The following is a 16,198-nucleotide window of genomic DNA, read 5'->3' as shown; positions in this document are numbered from 1 at the left end:
CCTAAAGCCCCTGCGTTAATCCAGTCCTGCCTCCCAGCCCTGGGGCTCTGCTCTGGCCCAGGCACTGCCTGGGGGCGGCAATCCCGAGTCCGCCTGAGCGTGGGGCAGGAATGTGACGCCCCCAGGCGCAGCCCCCGCCCCAGGCTGGGGATGGTGAAGGCAGACTCGGGTAGCCGGTCGGCTTCGATGATTGCTACTGCGCATGCTCCGGTCTCTCATTAACCGACAGGGGGCGGGGTCCCTCCCTGCTCCGTCGGCGCCTGGAGCCTGGCGTCTCTGCCCTGGTTGCCATAGCAGCGGGTTGGATGCGCGGCCCGCATGGCGCTGCCGGATCCGGTGAGAAGGAGGCTCGGCTCCTTCAGCCGGACTGTGTTCAGCGACAGCAACCGCACCGGCCCGGAGCGCCGAGGCAGCGGCGGCAGCCTGGGTAAGGAACCGCTCCCCTGCCCGCAACAAAGATGGCGGCGGCAGCTTCACGGGGGAGAGAGGGGGGGGTCGTTGCCAGGAACGAAGATGGCGACGCTAGCCTCGCTATAGCGGGGCTACGGGCAGCGCGTGCCTGCCTGGTTCCGCGGTGTCCCCGCGCTCAGAGGCCCCGGGGCGCCATGCCGGGGGGGGGAGGGGGAGAGAACGACCCCCTAGTGCCAACAGCTTCCCCTCACCCCACGGGTGGCAGCAGCCGCAGCGCGGGGCCTCCCTGCTCCGCCCTGGCTTGGGGACGTGGCTCTGTCGGGTTCGACAGTGTTGGCGTCACAGGTGCTGGAACGAGGGGTGCTGCACCCCCTGGCTAGAAGTAGTGAGAGCAGCCCTAATACATGGTTTTCACCGTCACTTCCTCCACTGTAAGAATTGTTCCCGCACCACTGCTTGGCTTAGGTACCACGCAGCCTGGCCCTGAGCCTGCCTTCATGGGGGGCTAGACCCTAGGTAGGGGGGCCAGACTGTATTGCCAATCCCACATGTTCAAAAATCACAAGTCAGGCCTCCCACTCCCAAACTCAGGAGGCTATCATCAAAATCGTGAGAGTTTTTTCCCCCCAGCTTTTCTTGGCAGAGGGCTAGAAACATCTTAAAAATGAAAGCTGAGAGTCTCACACAATCACAGGATTCCAGAAGCTGGGGCTTTAAGAAGAGCATCAAAAATTATGAAACGTGGTACATTGTGGGGTACCATTAGACATCAGCCTAGGGCCAAACATATTGTGTCTTTCTGTGAAAATAGTACTGTTCTGACAACCACTGATCCCTTCACACTCAGCCAGGTGCTCAGTGTAACTTACCAGATACTACTACCTAGCATTTTTCATCCAGAGATCACAAAGCATTTCAAGAGATTCCACTGCCACCAAATTTAGCTGATATTTTAGGTGTTTAAATTTGAGTTGGACCTGCTGAAACAGGGACACTTAACAGAAAGTACAGGTGAGGCAATCATAAAGAGGACCTTCCACACCCACAAATGGTCGTGATTGCTGATTCTTCTATGAGCTGCACTTTAAGTAATTTGAGAAACTTCCAACAGTCAGTTTATTGATCATTAATTCAAGTAGATTTAATTTGATATCAATAAATTGGACAATAGGAGAAGGAAACTTGCATTTAAACAAAGCCGTTCCCTGGTGGTCTCATTTTTTAAGGACTTGCTTTTTATACTTTGTGTGTCTAGTTTTTTTGAGCCTATGTGCAAATTCTATATACTGTAGAACTTTACCTCCCACTTAATATTGCAGGGGTCAAAGTTCTGTTTTTCTGGGTTTTAGCAGCTAATTTTCTTCTCGCCATAATGTTTGATTTTTAACTCCATTTTCTTTAATGTACATTCCAAGCTGGTGGTTCTCTTTTTAAAAATGCACATTGGATTGACATTGCTGGAGTCTCGAATTTTCTATACAAAAGAAAAGTATTGTATGGAGACCACACAGTGCAAGCTTCCCCACCAGCATGCCTGAGTTCTGATCTTTAGGGATCAATTTTAATTTGAGGATAATCAAATATAGATGCTCACTTAATCCTAGGCCCTGTTGATGAGACTATCACATTGCTACAGTCAGGCCTCAGGAGTTCAGAGTGCAGGTCAGTTCACCTCCACTGTCTACTGCTCTCCTGAACTGGCCTGCTCTTCTTTTGAGCTTCTCTTCCACCCATTCATGTTTTGCAAGTGTGGCAGTAGAACAGCTGCTTAACCCCTTCGTTCCTGGTGCAGGTTTGTATACACCTTGACACGTAGATTCTTTAGAATACAGTAGGGAATGATGTAGCAGAATTCTTCCCTTGGACATTTTACCACACTATATTTAATGTTGAACTTGGTTGATCTCAGAGTCCAACCATTAATGTGTTGGTTGAAGTTGCTATGTCTTAAAGTAGAGGAGCGTCTTTCTCTGCTGCATGTAGGAAAGAGAATGTCTGGCACAGACCTTGGGTGATGAGGATTTCTCTCTCTTTCTAGATAATGAAATAGTCTCCAGTTTGCCATTGCAGATGTCCCTCTATTTCAACCTTTACTTTTTCCCATTTTGGTGGGTGAGCAGTGTTGTCATGCTCCAGCTGAAGGTAAGTCCTGAGGGGACTTACTCCTCCAACATCTGTGTTGCCTGTCTGAAACTTATTTCCTCACACTGTCTGCAAGACTATGGGTTTGTCTTCACTACCGGGGTAAGTCGACTTAAGTTACACTACTCCAGCTACGTGAGTAACATAGCTGGAGTCAATGTAGCTTAGGTCGACTTACCCCAGCGTCTTCACTGTGCTGCGTCGACGGGAGACGCTCTCCAGTCGATTTACCTGAATCTTCTCGTGGAGCTGGAGTTCCAGAGTCCTCCAGAGAGCGCTCTGCTATAGATTTAGCGGTTTTCGCTAGACCCGCTAAATTGACACCCATTGCATCAATCGCAGCAGCTTTGATCTCCCCGATAGTGAAGATGAGCCCTAATACTCGGCCCTTCTACTCATTACCTTCAACCCAGACATGGAAAGTGATACTTAATAGAGTGCAGTGTCTCAGCAAAAATATCAGAGTAGTTGGAGGTCCAAGAGTTCATGACAGAATTAGTGGCAGGTTTGGTTGGAGGCTGATTGAAAAATCGGGGGCTACGGCCGGTCGGGTTCCAGGAATATTGATAGTGCTGCATGAATTTCCAGATCACAAATACCATAAGCTTCTGTAGAGCTGTATAAAATAGTGATAGAATTCCATGGGGACGGAATGCACTTACTTTCTTCCTCTTTCTAGTACCCAGTCTTGCCAGATTACTACAAGTTCATCCTGGTCACAGTAATCGTCCTAGCCTCTCTAATTGAGGCCATCCGACTGTATCTTGGATACATGGGCAATCTGCAGGAGAAGGTAAGTTCTGTTGACCTCCTTGAGCATCAGTTCAGGAGCCTTAGGGGGCTGAGTATGATGCTTTGAATTAGAGATACGTCACAATTACATTTACTTATAAAGGAAAACTTATTAATTGGACTTGAACTGGGGTTTATGTCCCTAGGTAACTGCTCTGTCAGTTGAGCTAAAGGAGCTGGTCACTTTGCACAAGTGAGCAGGGGCTCCTTTGTTTCTGAAGTTCACAAAAGGACAGAATGAGACTGGGGCTTTGTAAGCCTCCTGGAATAAACAAAGGACTTAAATTTAGTCTTTCTACGTTGTAGGGTGGACGAGGAGCACACACACAGTTCAAAATCACCTTCATATTAAATAATTTACTTCCCTCATTCTGGTTTTATGCATTTCTCCAGTCTGAGCCTCTCTTCTGCCAGTTATGCTCTTTCAGTGTCTGTCTATCCCTTTCGTCCCCTCATTTCAGTTCCTGCCCCTTTCTTGTTTTTTTGTTTTGGGGATACCAACCTCATTTTCCCTCTCTCTTTTCTTTAATTCCTGCTCCAGCGACCTCACATCATCACTGAAACCATCCTCTTCAACTTCATGCAGCTCTCTGGAAGCCTTCCGTCAGATGGTGGGTCTGCTTAGATGTATTATAGGATAGAGTAGTGTAGCATGTGATGCTCCTAGAGCTGGCTGATCCAGGGAGCTAGGGACCAGGCTCTGTTCCATACTGATACGTACTGACACTAAACTTTCAGTGCAAGTCTCCTTTTTCTGCCTCTCTATTTGTTGTTTTTTTCTGTCCTGGCTTATTGCTCTGTTAATTTAATTCCCCTTGGAAGACCGTGCTTCCTGCTCCAACCTATAGCACTACCTTAATGATACTGATAGAGGCAAACTGATGAGAATCAAACTATCCCCACTAGTTTTACTTTGCTACTGCACATGTCACCTGAGCTGCTGAACATCCTATAGACTTCATTGCCAGAGATGCAACCTTGTGTCCACTTTCCCTGTCACTGTGGGGGAAGGAGGGTAAAGAGGATCACACTTGGCTGGCAGTTCTGGCAGGAACAGTGAGAAGGCCAGTGGCCACATTTCACTCTGCTTCTGCTGTTACCAGGATGTTTTGGACTCACTAGGTGCAGCAGCTGGGCTAGGACTTGTCTGCAGAGATTTTAGAAGGTGATGGGAACACCAGGGAAGCCCATGATCGTCCACTGAATTTAACTTCCTGAAGCCCTGGATTTAGTTGAAACAAAAATCTGAATAGTAAACTGATTTCCGAGTAGTTCTTGGCTAAACATTTATGTTGTCTCTTTGTTTCATAGTAGAGCTGGCTGGAAAATGGGGTTTCCCCTGCTGAAAATTTTGACTTTTCAGCAAAAATTTAAAACCAAAATACTTCAATTCTGAAATGCTACCATAGCACATCAGGGGAGTTGTGGTTCAGGTACCACATGCTCCTCTTATTCTCAATCAGCTTTGCTCACTGGTTAGACTGTATCATATGTGATACACCACTGTCTCCTTTCCTGTTTAAGGGAGCTGGTACATCATAGGAGTTGCATAGCCACATTGCATCATGGAAGATGAAGTTCAGCTGGGAGCCAAGCCCATAAGAATGGGTACATAAGGCAACTCAACTACAATTCCCATGAGGCACAGCAGTGGTATAACCAATTTAAATTTTCAGATTTGGGGCATTTGTTTTTTGACGAAAGATAGAAATTTTCCACAGAAAGGAGATGGTTTCTGGCAAATAATTTAGTTTAGTCAAAACCCCCAATTTTTCATTGAAAAATAGTTTAGACAGAACATTTTCAACCAGTCCTATTTCTTAGCAATTCCATAGCATACGCAGGCTTTGGGAAGAGGGAGAATGGATTTTTACAGGATACATGTTTTTGGTATGTACTCCAACTGTGTACACATGGCTTGCATTGTTCCGTTGCCATGCTACAATAACTGTTGATGTTAGACGTAATGTCTTTCTGTTGTAGGTACCTGAACTGGCTGGCTTTTGGCTCCTGAGTCTCCTCCTGCAGTTGCCCATAATCCTCTTCTTGCTCTTTAATGAAGGTTTGAAGATCCAGCCACTGGAGCGAGCAGTCCACATCATTTTTGCCCTTTTCCTCACCTTCCAGGTCATTGCAGCTTTTCTTGCCTTGAAAAGAATGGTGAACCAGCTGGCAGTTCGTTTCAGCCTTAATGAATTTGACCAGCTGGACGATCATCCCACATCTGATTATCTAGCCTGGGAGAAGAAGAGGGTGCAGGCTCCATGGAGGGTAGGACAAAATTTTGAGGAGGCTCCTCCATCAAATATTGATTGGGAGTCTGCACTCCGGGCCTGACAGGTTACTAGGATAGAGCCTCAGGATGAACGTCTCTTGCTACTATAGTCCCTTTGTTCCCATTTCTTTGGCTCATTCTCAACCTTCCTGGTTTTCAGAGACCCTAAAAGTAGTTCTTCTGCCACAGCCAACATTAAAGATGAGAGATTTGAACTTTGCTTGAACATCACATTGGCACTATTAGCTCTGCCAGTTATACAGTTGACTTCATTTGTATATAGTTATTCATTGGATGAAATGCCTGCAGCGTGGGGTTGGTAGGTTTTATACTTATGCAAACTGTAATTTTTTTAAATTGTGTACAAAAGATTTTTACTGTTCATGATTTTGCACAAGGATATTTTGTTTACAATAAATTTCATATTTTATTCATTTTAATAAAACTTCACACTATATAGCTTCTTCTATCTACAGATCTGAATACACTCTACAAACAACAAATTTAGTCTCACACTAGGCCAGTAAGATAAGGAAGTATGCAGAAACAGACACAGAAAGGGATGCAGAAACTACAGTGATGGTCGTGCTACAAGAACTTAAAAAGCTTCATGGACAAAGTTTCTAAAGTGACCTTTAATTTTGGATAACTCTGTTATTGGGAGCTCCGGTCAGAGAAACTGTTAATTCAAGAAAACATCATTTGGTTCAGCTGAAGTTTTGGGTATCCAGCACTTCATAGTTAGGGCCTACTTGTCTAAAATGAAACATCCAATAATTGAGCCATACAAAATTACAGGCTATTTAAACATTTAGAGATGTGATCTGCTCAAGGGAATACAGGAAATATATGTCAGAGCCAGGTATATAACCCCGGTCTCATTTGCAGGTTTCTGTATTAATGTCTGGACTATCCATTCTGGTAATGACTAAAAGTTTGTTTCTCAATCTTTGGTGATCAAAAGTTAAATTAATTTAATTTCTTCTTGTGGATCCCTCTGGCTATCAACAGAGCAAAGGCAGTTGCATATGGGTGCAGGGGAGGGCTGGTACATGGACACAGGATTAATGAAAGGGAGAAGGGCAAAGAGGATAGGGAATCTAATTGCACTATGAAGGAAAGATGTTATATGTTTAAGGATGGGGTTTTTGTAGGCCTATTAAAGTCTTACAGTGAGAGGAATGGATAGTGGTCTTGTCTCATATCAAAATTGGATTCTGCAAACTATTCATTTAAATGTTATCTATTATTAAAATTCAAACCTGATGGAAGCAAGTACTTGCAGCGTGGTTGCCTCAACTTGCACCAGGTCTGGATTTGACTTATTTTGCAGAAATATGACAAATTGGAAGGAATTTGTAAGCAGGAAGTTACCAGGAGTATCTGAAGTAGTATTAAGATTGTGGTCCTTCATTCAGAGTCTGTAAGGGAGACGCTGGTGAGGTTTAAGCATAGGATCTCTGGCCCTGCCCATTTTGTAGTTTTGTAGTTAGAAGAGAGTTACAACATTTGAAAAACCCATCCCCCCGCCCCCAGTAGTCCTGGGAATTCCTTTCTAAAATAAAAAGCCCTTTTAACTGTATGCACAATTGTATGCGGTAGCACAAATTGTCATCTTGCCACTGTGTAACCACTGCACAAAGCTGAGCTTAAATCAACAGCTAGAGATCAGAGCCCAGGTCAACTCAAAGAGAAACTTTTCAGAGGCAATTAAAATAAGGACTGGAAAACATAGACTCATAGACTTTAAGGTCAGAAGGGACCATTATGATCATCTGGTCTGACCCCCTGCATGTTGCAGGCCACAAAACCCTTCCCTGGACTCTGCCGTTGAAGTCCCCAATCCTGTGTTTTAGTGACTTCAATCGGCAGAGACCCTCCTGCTAGTGATCCCTGCCCCATGCTGTGGAAGAAGGCGAAAAACCTCCAGAGGCTCAGCCAATTTACCCTGGAGGAAAATTCCTTCCCGACCCCAAATATGGCGATCAGTAAGACCCCGAGCATGTAGGCAAGAACAAACAGAACAAAAGACCTCAAAAGGCCAACCAGAAGTATCAATTCTTGTGCCTGTCTTCACTAGTGAGTTAACACAAGGTATAGCTCAAGTGTTTCTGTTAACTCTATCCTACCCATACACAAAAAAACTGCTCACTTATTTGTAGTTATGGTAACACAAATTGGTTGGCACAAGTGGGGATATAGAACAGACCTGGAGTGAGCTTACCTCCTTAGCCCCCAACACAACCTCTCAATAGTGTTGATTAGGTTAGTGCTGTGATAACAAGTGAGAGCTGCTAGTCCTCCAATGCCTTCCCCACAATTCTCTTAGGGTCTCGTGTCCTGTTGTCTTGTCTTGCTATCTACTTGTTCCCTGCTTCCTGACTGAAAGTCACCTCCTGCTGCATATAGGTCTCCCTGGCCCTCAATCTCCACATTCGTCCACAGCAGCCTTTATCAGCAACTGCCCTCATCCACATCTGGTAGAGAGCTCCTGTTTTGTGATAATGATGCCAAAAACGACACATTTTCAGAGTGCTGACAGCTGCCCCCAAGATACTGGTGAATCTCTGACTCAGGTCTTGCAAAGTCCACAATTTTGGGAACAAGAATTGAAATGCCAGGATGCATGACGACATTTTGAAGAAACTGGCCAGGCATAGAATTCAGTGAACAGGACCTCAGTGCTGAAGAAAATTTAAGGGATTAAGATGTTTGTAACCGCTTGTAACTCTAGAGTTCCCCCTTGTGGACAGAGGTTGCTCTATGGCACCCTGCCACTTTGGCCATCGTTTCTCTTCAGGGGCCCTTTAAGAAGTCACATTTATCAAAGTACTTCCAACCAAAACACAACTAGTGAAATCTTCTCCCCAGTTTCACCTGGGCATAGCCCTATTCTCCCTGAGGGTCTGCTGTTATGCTTTCCCTTGCTTCTTGGGCAAGGTCCCTCCAGGCCTTACTACCTCCTCCTTCCCCACTCAAGTCAACTGGGTCAAGAGCTCTGGCCTGATGGTTGGGAAAGGGTGGCAGGCAGGCTGTCTCCACCTCTGCTCTGGGAAATCCAGTGGGGCACAGGTCCACTGCTCTATTTGGGCATAGACCTTTCTGCCAACAATCTACTTCCTGCTGGAGAATTGGACCAATCTAGAGGCCAAGCTATCTGGCCGGCTGTGAAGGTGGATGGGGCTGCTCCAGTGCGTTTCCCTGCAGGGGAGAGTGCTGGTGATGAATCATCTAGTCCTGTCCATGCTCTGGTTCAACATCCTGAGCCTATTCCCAGGGACTCTGGCCAGCCTCCAGAAGAGGATTCTGGAATTTTTCTGGCCAGGGCTGCACAGGGTCTCTGCAGGTGTCCTGGGCTGCCCTCCTTCTACACCTTCCACCATCAGGCCCTGCAGAGACTCCTTTACAGTTCAGGCAGTCGTGCACAGAGCATGCCTCCGAGAGTGCCGATACAAGCGGCAGCTCCCCCGAGACTTCTGTGAGCTTACAGTCTTTTACCAGAACCTCCTCAGAACCAGGACCAGGTCTGTAGCGGCCGCCAATGGGAGGACCTCCTTGCAGAATCCATGCTAAATTCAAACCTTAGTCCCTCTTGGTGTGCCAGACGCTGGTCTTGGTTGGTGCCACCAGACTCAAACCTCCTGGACTACGATCAGAGGGAATGGGTGAATGCTGTCAAAATTAGCCAGCAAATGGGGCTATCCACCCTGTCTTGTACTCCATGAAGTGAGGGCAGCCTTGCCTCATGCTTCTCTTACTTTCCTCAAGTGGGTTCTGCAGAGGGGTGCTTCCTGCCCACCAAAACTCATCATCAAGCCCATAACCCATGAGCCTCCTCTTTTTAACCCTTACCAGGCAAGCATGACCCTTCGTCACCCTAACCCTGGGCAGGGGAGCCCTTCTGACCCCAATGCTAACCCTAGGTCGAGAAGCCTTAACTTTGAACCTTAGCTTTATGCCAGGGAGCCCTCCAGACTGCAGTCATAACTCTAGGTCAGGGAGCCCTACAAACCCCAACGCTTACCCTAGGTCAGGGAGTCCTAGTGACCCCAACCTAACCCTAGTCCTGGAATCCCTATGGGCTGAATGCCAAGCATAGGCAAAGAAGATTATCCTTTGTGACCCTAATCCTAGGTTGGAGTCCTATCCTTTGAAACCTTAACCTTAGCTCAGGGAGACTTACTGAGCTCAACACTAACCCTAGGCCGGAACACTGCCCTTTTCAACCCTTACCCTAGGCCAGGGAGCCCTGCTGACCTCTAGCCTAACTCTAGGCCAGGGAGCCCTGTTGATCCCAACTCTAACCCTTAGGCAAGCAGCCCTATTCTTTGGAATCCTATCCCCAGGTCTAACCCCAGCATTGCAAGTAATACTTTTTCTAACCCTAACTTTCACCCTGGGAGCTCTGCCCTTTGTAACCCTAACCTTAGTCTGGGGAGCCGACCTACATTGTGGGATGGAGGAGGAACGCACACACTTTCAACATCACCCACTGTCACGGCTAAATCTCCACTCTGTCACTCTGAATGCAGAAAGTGGGGGCCCACAAAGATTCTAAAAATTAATACTTGCCACTCCAGGCTTGTATTACACTCCCAAGGTTATAGCTTCCCTCTAACCTTGGCTTGGTAAATGCTGCCACAACCCAAATGCAAAAAAAACAACAACCCTTTAACCCAAGAAGGAGCACTTGTGAATTCCTCCCTGTGGGGTACCCTCAAGCCCTTTCACCCCTTCCTCTGGGGAAGAGCTGAGAAAGAAAAGGAAATTAGCTGTGGCTACCAGCTAATCAAACAACATACACAAACCTCTTAGGACACCAATAATCCAATCCTGTTCTTAGAAAAGGTAAATGTTATTAAAAACAAAAAGGAAAAAATACATTTGGAATTTAGGCTTTTGCTAGATTTTAAAAGAGCAATTCCAAAACTTAAGCACCCAAAATAGCTTTCTTGGGGGTTCAGCTTAAAGGTTACAAGCAAACAAAAGCATCTGGGGTTAGCACAGAGGAGATCCACAAGCCTTAAAAAATAAACAGAAACAAACCTGATCGCGTCTAGCTAAACATTCTGATCTACTTACAGCTTTGGGTTGTTAAAAGTAGGTCTAGATATAATCTGATGATTTTTATATCTGGTTCAAATTTTACACCGCATTCCTGCTGCCACGTCTCTTCAGCCCAGAGAGCAACAGACAAAGGGAAAGTTTCTTTCCCAATTTTAAGAAGTTCTACCTTCCCATTGGCTCTTTTGGTCTGGTGCCCACTCCTTTTCTTTTACCTGTGGGCTTGTTAACCCTTGTTAAAGCAAGCAGAGAACAGCTACCAAGAAGATTTTACAGCTAACTGGCTGTCTGGGTATTCATCAAAGGGAGCTACTCTTCCTCCCCCCATGTATCACATCCACTATTAAGTAACATATTCCCCACATTCTGGTCTTTTACATTTCTCTAAGCAGTGCCTCATTTCTTTCAGTTGTGATCTCTCAATGTCTATCCCTTTTAACCCCTCACTCCAGACCATGCCAGGCTTTCTTCTATTTTTGTTCTGGACTCACTTCACTCTCTCTTCTCCGATTCCTGCTCCATGACTGAAACCATCATCTTCAGTTTTATGGAGCTTTTCGGAAGCCATTAACTCAGCTCCTTCAGTCAGCTGTTCCTTGGGGACTGATTTATATGCTATTTTGGTTTTTTATTCTATAATTTAAAGTAAGGGTAAGGTAGGACAGGGAGGGAACTGGGGAAGTGGAGCTGAATCAATATAAGAAACCAAGCCATATTCATGCATGCAATGGTGAATACAATAGAATTAGAATTGAGAGAGGTGTGCCACACTGAAGGGTTCATATGCCATCAAACAGATAGTGAATCACACACACAACTTTCAAATTTTCAATAAGCTAAGTAGTTCTTCTCAATGGCTCTTCCCTTTAATGTAACATCTTTGAATGTCCAAGTTCTAAATAATGTCATTAAAAGGAAAAACGCCTAGTCAGAACTCAGCCTCCCCCATTCTCAGATCATTTTACTTCAAGAACCTAATTTTCCACAGGGGCAAATTCTGGGCATGAAAAGTAGTCAGCTTCAGTAGACATTTTTTTGCTTCAGCCAAAGAAAAGAGGAGTGGGCATAATATTTGCTGACCACATACCTCTTCAGATTAAAGATCAATTTAAAGATGGAGCATAGTTGCTGGGTTATTAATAACAGTGGGCTTGTCATATGCTCCCAGTCAAAAGCAAAAAAAAAAAAAAAATTGAAAAGAATTTCTTTAAAATATTGCAATGCTTTGGGGAAGGGGAAATTATTCTTGGAGGAGACTTTAGCTGTACACCTATTCTTCACTGGTATTCAGCTGATAAAAAGACAAAAGAAGGAAACAGGTGCAGCAGTAACCTTTCTATACCAACAAGCAATCTCTCAGATTTCTGGAGATAATTATATCCAGTGGAATGAGATTACACATTTATTCATACCCTCATTAGCTATACCAGAATAGATTTAATATTAATCTCTAAATCCTTAATGTAGCAGCAAAATTTGCAGAAATTGGCACACAGTCAGTTCTTGCCCCACTGGAAGTAATAAGAGAAGGTTACTTACCCGTAACTGGAGGTTCTTCGAGAGGTGTGGTCCCTACTGTATTCCACTGAGGGTTACACATGCACACCATGCATCGAGAGTCAGAGTATTTGAAAGTAGTGTCTGTGGGACCGTGCACGTGCCCTGGCTTGCCTCGTGCTTCCAACCAAGGCAATAAAGGGTGTGGTGGACCGACTATATCCAGTTCCTTCTCTACCATGAACTGACCAATCCGCAGCAGAGGGGAAAGCGGGTGGGAAGTAGAATACAAATAGGGACCACACAGCCTGAAGAACCTCCTCTTCTTCAAGAGATGGTCCCTATTTTATTCCAATGAGGGTGACTGACAAGCAGTACCTATGTTGAAGGAGGGTGTGAGGATGAAGATGGAATGATCAAGTGGAGAACTGCCATGTTGAAGGAGGCATCTGCTGCAGAGTCCTGCACTAAGATAGTCTGCGCTGCGAAAGTGTGTACTGAACGTCATGTGGCCGCTCTACATATGTCTACAAGCGGAACATCTTGAAGAGAGGTTGTGGTTGAAGCCTGAGCCTTCTCGTGGAGTGAGCCCTGTAAGTGAGCTCACAGTTGGTAGCAGAGTTTAATGCAACCAAAAATCCTTTTGGTGTTTTCCTGGATGGAAATGTCTTGTCCAGAGTCTCACTGCTACTGCAACAAATAGTCTAGGAGACTTCCTGATTGGTTTTGTTCTCTGCAGGTAGAAGGCCAGAGCTTGCTGTACATTGAGGGAATAGAGTCCATGTTCCTGTGTAGAAGCATGTGGCAGAAGTCAAATTGGTAAGTGGATGGCTTGATTGATGTGAAACTGGGAGACCATCTTTGGTAAAAATTTGGGGTGTAGATGTAGGGAGACTTTATCTTTGTGGAACACCGTGAAAATTGGGTCAGCCATCATAGCTCTGAGCTCACCAACCTGTCTCGTGGAAGTAATTGCAAGCAGGAAGGCGACTTTCATGGAACGGAGGGACATAGAGCATGAAGCTAATGGCTCAAAGGGTGGCTTCACTGGCATAGAGAGAACTAGATTCAGGTCCCATTGGGGTGCGATAGGTGGGAAGGTTCTGATGAGGCCTTTCCAAAACCTAGCGGTAATGGGGTGCATAAAGACAGAGTAACCTTCCACCTGAGCGTGGAACGTGCTAATTGCCGCCAGATGGACTCTCAAAGAACTGAGGGCAAGACCTGATGACTTTAAGGAAAGAAAGTAGTCCAGGATGAGGGCGATCCCTGCCAATTCTGGTAAGCCTCCTTTGCGTTGAGCCCAAGATGAGAAGTGTTTCAACTTAGCTTGGTAACATCACCTAGTGGAGTCTTTGCTGCTGCTGGAAGAATGTTTGGTACAGTTGAAGAACATGTCTGTGCTAAAGTAGATGCCCATCCAATTACCAAGCTCTGAGGTGTAGTGCATGTGGATTGGGATGTCAGATCTGCCATTGTATTGGATCAGCAGCTCAGGGAAGCTGGGGATAGGAATAAGTAGGTGAGATGACAGGTGGAGGAGATTGGGAAACCACAACTGTGTGAGCCAGCAGGGGGTGATCAGAGTGACTGATGCTCTACCTCACTGGATCTTGTTTAGTACCCGAGGCAGGAGTGGTAGTGGAGGAAAGGTGTAGCTGAGTTGGTCTGATCCGAAAGTAGGCAAGAGTCGCTCAGAGTGGCGGCCAAGGCCTCTCTTGGAGCAGTATGTGGTGCATTTGGTTCATCTGCAAAGCGAAAAGGTCTCTGGTCAGGGTCCCCCGCTGGGTAAAGATGTCATGCATTATGGAATCATGAAGTTCCTACTTGTGTTTGATCACAAAATGTTTGCTGAGTGAGTCCACAAGTACATTTTATGTCCCAGGAAAATAGGTTGTGGATAAGGGGATCTGGTGAGTGATGTACCAATTCCAGAGATTGACAGCTACCGCACATAGAACATTCAATTTCCTTCTGTGCTGTTTTTTGATATAGAAGACAGTAATGGTGTTGTCTGACATGATGAGAACATGATGGGAGTGAATGAATGAAAGAGAGAATTGGCTGGCCTTTCATACCGCTTGGAGATTCAGGATATGTGCATCCTGGATTCTTGGGGAGACCACATGCCCTGTGTCACGTGATTGCCCATGTGGGCACCAGAGTGATGCGTTGGTGATGATAGTCTTATCTGGGGAGAAGGGAAGGAAGGGAACCCCCAGGCACACCTGACATGAGTCTGTCCACCAATGGAGGGATGACAGTACCTAGTCAGGACTGTCAACATTAGGTCCATGGAGTGATGGTTGGGTGAGTAGATGGACTGGAGACATGTCTGAAGGGACCGAAGGTAGAGTCATGCCAAGGAGATCACATAGGTACAGGAAGCCATGTGACCAAGGACATACAGGCAAGTCCTGGTGGGCACATGAGGATTGTTCCTGATGTGAGCTATGATGTCTCTCATTGTCTGAAATCTGTCTGGTAAGTAAACTCAAGCTGTGATAGAGTTTATGGTAGCCCCGATGAAGTACAGAAATTGTGTGGGCTTGAGGATTGATTTCTCAACATTGATACAGACCTCGAGAGACGAGAGGAGGCTAAGTAGCACTGAAGTTGATGTATGGGCGTCTTGCCTGAATCTGGTAGCCAGGAGGCAATCATTGAGATATGGAAACAAGAGGAGGCCATAACACCTGAAGTTGGCCTCTATGATGGAGATTATTTTGGTGAAGACTCTGGGAGCAGAGTGTTACCCAGAATTGGGCCAGCTAGTAAGCTTAGGGAGGACTAATGACCCACCAGAGTTTGGCAGAAAGCAGCACGTTTATTATACTGATAGCTAAACTCAAAAGAATGGGATGGGGGGGTCACACTCACATACTCATGCTCCCAGAAGAGGCACAGCACTGGAGATGTCAGGATCCTTTAAGGTAAGTATCCCACAGCGCAGAGATACATCTTCCTGAGGCACGATGAAATGCAACGCGGTGAACCATTGGCCAGGCAGTCCAGGTGAAGGGCCTTCACGGGAGGTACAATCTTGTGAGTGCAGTCCTGAGCACATGGCCCCCTTCTCCTTTTAAGGACCTGCTCCTCATGGCCTGTGACTAGAGATGACTTGTCCGCGTCTGGTTGGTCACACTCCACCTCGTGCAATGTCCATGCATTGGGCATGTGATTGCTGCCTAATCAGAGTGCCAGACACCTTGTCTACCTGGGAGCTCTTCTGATCTTCCAGCTGCTCAAGCAGTCCATTCATCCCACAAGCATTCCAGGAGGGAGGGGTAGGGGAAGGGGGAAAGCCACTTCACAGATATTCAAAGAGGCAGAGGAAACAAAAGGGTGGGGGAGGTGAAACAGACCTTTTGAGCATACAGGTTATACAAAGCATACAGATCACTGCTGCTCCTACAACACAGAGAGACTATCCCAGAGGGAAGCACTCTGTATTGGAAATTATGGGTGCCCACTGTGAATCTCGGGAAGTGTCTTGGGGGAGGGTGAGTATCGATGTGAAAGTAAGTGTTCTTCATATTGAGAGCCGTAAACCACATCCCTTTCTCTAAGGATGGAATTATTGCTGCCAGTATGACCATGCAAAACTTGAGCTTGCAGGTGAAATGACTGAGGTGCTGAAGATCGAGGATTGGTTTTCACCTGCCTTTTTTCTTGGGTATCCGGAAGTAAGCTGAGTAGAACCCATTCCATGATATTCTGAAGGAGTGTGTTCTATTGCGCCCCTTTGTAACAAAGAACTCATCTCTTGGGTGAGAAGAGTGTCATAAGAGTGGTCCCCAAAAAGGGTTGGGGAGGGGGGTTTGGAGGACGTAGCATGACAAACTCGATAGTAAAACCACGGTGAATGACATTCAACAATCATCTATCCGTTATCGCTCACTAATGGTGGGGAAAGAGTGCTAAATGACCCCCACAGGTGGTAGGAGGGTTGTGAGATGGAAGGTTTAGTGATCGGCGGCTCTAAGGCTCACATCAAAAATGCCTCTTGGCTAGAGG

The 16,198-nt window shown here is 46.0% G+C and overlaps 1 protein-coding gene across 2 annotated transcripts; it reads left to right on the top strand.

Moving 5' to 3' along the window:
- The first annotated feature begins 238 nt into the window (after positions 1-238).
- Positions 239-6,095, top strand: TMEM17 (transmembrane protein 17). 2 transcript variants are annotated; one of them, XM_034764179.1, is made up of 5 exons: positions 239-427; positions 2,450-2,553; positions 3,233-3,346; positions 3,887-3,956; positions 5,329-5,462. In XM_034764179.1, the coding sequence occupies exons 1-5, from the start codon at positions 319-321 to the stop codon at positions 5,334-5,336; spliced, it is 405 nt and encodes a 134-aa protein (XP_034620070.1). In that variant the 5' UTR covers positions 239-318; the 3' UTR covers positions 5,337-5,462. The 2 variants fall into 2 exon arrangements, with proteins under 2 accessions (XP_034620070.1, XP_034620068.1); XM_034764177.1 differs by lacking the exon at positions 3,887-3,956 and having other exon boundaries at positions 241-427; positions 5,329-6,095.
- The last annotated feature ends 10,103 nt before the right edge of the window (positions 6,096-16,198 follow it).

The sequence above is a fragment of the Trachemys scripta genome, chromosome 3 (genome assembly GCF_013100865.1).
Source record: "Trachemys scripta elegans isolate TJP31775 chromosome 3, CAS_Tse_1.0, whole genome shotgun sequence".
Classification (NCBI taxonomy): domain Eukaryota; kingdom Metazoa; phylum Chordata; order Testudines; family Emydidae; genus Trachemys; species Trachemys scripta.
This window is presented reverse-complemented; position numbering and strand designations above follow the sequence as displayed.